The sequence below is a fragment of the Hoplias malabaricus genome, chromosome 5 (genome assembly GCF_029633855.1).
Source record: "Hoplias malabaricus isolate fHopMal1 chromosome 5, fHopMal1.hap1, whole genome shotgun sequence".
NCBI classification, from domain to species: Eukaryota; Metazoa; Chordata; class Actinopteri; order Characiformes; family Erythrinidae; genus Hoplias; species Hoplias malabaricus.
This window is the reverse complement of record NC_089804.1, coordinates 1,782,140-1,785,669: the sequence shown is the minus strand read 5'-3', so window position 1 is coordinate 1,785,669 and position 3,530 is coordinate 1,782,140. Positions and strand designations below refer to the sequence as shown.

Below are 3,530 nucleotides of genomic sequence, written 5' to 3'. Positions count from 1 at the left end.
TTTTAATATAAAAAAAGTCTTAAATAAATAAAACATCAATGAAATAAAAGTTTTTAAACAAATCCACACACAGTAAACACAGAGTAAACACACAGTAAACACACAGTAAACACAGAGTGGGCGACGTGTGAAGTGACTTATTAATTATTAGTAACACTGAGGTAATGTCCATGTATTTTACAATAAGTCAATAATGTAATTAAGGTAACAGACTTATCTGGTGCTCACATGAATGTGTCAAGTACTCAGTTGATAGTATCTAGTAATTCATAATATCTGGTGCTCACCTGATAGGATGTATTACTCACCTGATTGTGTTTAGTACTCAGTTGATAGTATCTGGTGCTGACCTGACAGTATCTAATACTCTGTATTATCTGGTGCTCACTTGATAGTATCTAGTACTCACTTGGTATTATCTGGTACACACTTCATAGAATCCGGTTCTCACATGATAATATCTATCTAGAGCTCACCTTATAGTTGTAAATAATATTATCTAGTGCTCTCTTGATTGTATCCAGTCACATGATCCAGTATTTGGTGGTCACCTGATAGTATCTAGTATTCACTTGTTAGTATCTAGTGCTTGGTGGATAGTATCTGGTGGGAATCTGATTGTATATATTTCTTACTTGATAGTACCTGATGCTCAGTGAATGATATCCGATGCTGTTAGTATCTGGTGGGCACATGATAGTATCTAGTGGGCACCAGATAAATGTATGTGTATAAGAGGAACCGGTGACCACTGTGTTTATTTAGGACACAGTGAATAAAGGAGACATCCATCAAAATAAACACATTGATTATTCACAGCGGCTCTGTGGGAACACAGGAACACCGTTCCTACATCGTCTTCACTTTATTAACACCTATTTAAAACAAACTCCAGCTCACAGTGCACACACCACTCCAAAGGGAATAACACAACACAGCCACAGAGCGTGTCCTGGATCTGGAGACCCTTCCGGAGTCTGAAGAGAGGACAGGGGACAGGGGACAGGGCCGTGCAGAGACGCCTCGTTCCATTCCCCTCTAATTAATGCTAGGACGTATAAAGAGAGGTCACTCTGACCCACCCCTGCTCTTCATCTCCTTTCTCTCCCTCCTCGTCTTGGTCCGAGTACATGCTGACGTCCCTCTGGGGGCCAAAGGGGGCAGTTGCCATGGCAACAACCCCCCCACTCACCCAGGAGTTCAACCCCCAAAGTTCCAGGCCATAGCTGGTGTCATCTGCCTCCTCTTTGACTTTAAGCAGAGGGCGATTTCTTTCTTCTCTCCCCCGTCCTTTCCTCTGTCTCCATTCGTCCACGTCCCTTTCCCATCCCTCGTGGTCCATCCACGTCTCCGTCGCCCCCTCACTCGTCTCCCTCGTGCTGAGGGTGCGGTACCCGATGGAGGTTCTGCGAGGGCTGTGACCGTGAGTGCAGCCGGAGGTTTGTACCTCGAGGTCTGGATCGATGAGGGTCTCCCGGTTGATCTTGACCGGCATACTGGACTTGCGCGACTTCTTCTTGGGCGCCGTGTCATTCAGGCCGGTTCCCCTGTCCTGATTGGCTGGTTGAGGAGCTGGGGCTCCTCCCCCTTGTCTTGGTGGATTACCACTGTCTTCAGAAACAGAGATGGGGTGGGGTTTAAGAGGCTGGTCGAAGACGGCAACACCATTGTCAGACCTGTTTGCTCCGGAAGGGCTTCTCGACGGCAGCACAGCGCTGGAGAAGGGCAGCACTGTCTGAACTGCCTTCACAGACTGGAACACAAGGGGTGTGTGTGTGGCCTCCAGGGCGGAGGGAGACATACAGGGGACACTCAGAGAAGCCCCGTCCACAGGAGGCTTGACTCTGCTGGGCAGAATGGAGGCGCGAGGCTGCAGGGGCTGCGGGGAGTGTGCACCGCGCAGGGTGGGTGTGTGCAGCCGCGGGTTGGGGTTGGCACTATGTCTGTTGCGGCTGCGCAGGGAGCTGAAAACCATGTTGCAGCCCTCAATGGTGCAGCGGTGCTTGATCTTCAGGTGGACAGCGTTGTAGTGGATCTTTAGAGTTCCCTTGTCGTAGAATGTCTTCCCACATGCGCTGCAGCTCACACGGCCTTTACGCAAACCGAGACTGCGCTCCCTCAGGCCGGAGGAGGAGGTCGAGGAGCAGGGGTCTTTCGCTGATGACGCTGTGGGCTCTATTGTGGTTTGAGATTTGCTGGAAGTCTTTGAAAAGGCATAGTCAATTTCCCTGATTATGCCATCTGTACTCACAGGTATTTTGCTCCCTCTGGAAGTGGTCACTGCTGCACTGTCCTCTGGTCCCTGACCAGGTTTGTCCAGACTGGTTTGCTGTCCTCTACAAGGCTCTTGGACGAGTGAGGACGAAGGGACAAGTGGAGACGCCACGGACTGACCCCCATAAGGAAAAGGCAGCAGAAATGCCATGTTCCCCCCAGGCAGGTTCTCGAAATGGTGCAGACTCGGGGGAGTCTCGGCACCGGTTCTGGTCTTGATCTGGACGCTGCTATGGTGCTGACCGCTGCTCTCTATGAATTGCCGGATGTCCGAGTCCGTCTTGCCGGTTCTGGACACCATCCCCAGACGGTCCTGCTGCTCCTGGACAGCCATCAGCTCCACGATGGACTTAGTCTCACCAAACCTCAGGAACTGCTGCAGGGTCACCAGCTCGTCCTCAGGGGTCATGATCACCCAGCGGTCGAGGACCTTCCCCATGGAGTCCTGCACAAGCAAACACACACAAACACAGAGCACAGGAAAACACAGACCATCAGAAACAGTCATTGTGTGGTGTCCCACAGAGGCCAGTAACAGGGCCCCTCTTGTTTGTATGTTTCAGTTCAAGTGGATCAGACACAGCAGTGCTGCTGGAGTTTTTAAACCCTGTGTCCATCCTCTGTCCACTCTGTGAGACACTCCTCCCTCATTGGTCCACCTTGTAGATGTAGAGTCAGAGACAGTAGCTCATCTGTCGCTGCACAGTGTGTGTCGCTCGTCCTCTAGTCCTTCATCAGTGACACAGGACGCTGTCGGCTGGATGTTTTCGGTCGGTGGACTGTTCTCAGTCCAGACACTGAGGGGTTTAAAAACTCCAGCAGCACTGCTGTGTGTGTGTGTGTGTGTGTGTGTGTGTGTGTGTGTTGGCGGTCTATGAGCATATGTGCGTTATTGCGCAGCAGCTGTGGTGTCAGACATTCATCGCTTCTTGTGTCACAGCAGCTTTAAAAACACACACTCACACATTTAAAGGCAGATGTGCAGCTTGGCGACAGTGTGTGTGTGTGTGTGTGTGTGAACCTCAGCACCAGCTGGATCTTTTCTCTGGATGTCATATACAACATAGGTTTATAAAAGTTACGTCAGGAAGCATACGTCAGGATATTGCTGTGAGCGTTTGATGGACCTCAGCCTTCCCCTGAGCGTCGGTGAGGTCGTGTGGGCTCCTACCTGGAGGATGTAGCCCCTGACGTAGTCGCGCAGGGTCCAGCCGAGTGTGTGCAGGATGGTGATGACCTGTGTGTGTGTGAGGACG

At 50.8% G+C, this 3,530-nt stretch overlaps 1 protein-coding gene across 1 annotated transcript in view; it reads right to left on the bottom strand.

The window, feature by feature from the left end:
- Positions 1-858: 858 nt before the first annotated feature.
- The window catches only part of LOC136696385 (zinc finger protein basonuclin-2), a 6,099-nt gene continuing 3,427 nt past the window's right edge, over positions 859-3,530 (bottom strand). The window contains exons 5-6 of the mRNA XM_066670763.1: positions 3,446-3,530; positions 859-2,719 (exon numbers count right to left, since the gene is read on the bottom strand). The exon at positions 3,446-3,530 is cut by the window's right edge and continues 154 nt beyond it. Of these exons, the coding sequence (XP_066526860.1) occupies positions 1,049-2,719; positions 3,446-3,530 (1,756 nt within the window). The 3' untranslated portion in view covers positions 859-1,048. The remainder of the gene's footprint in view (positions 2,720-3,445) is intronic.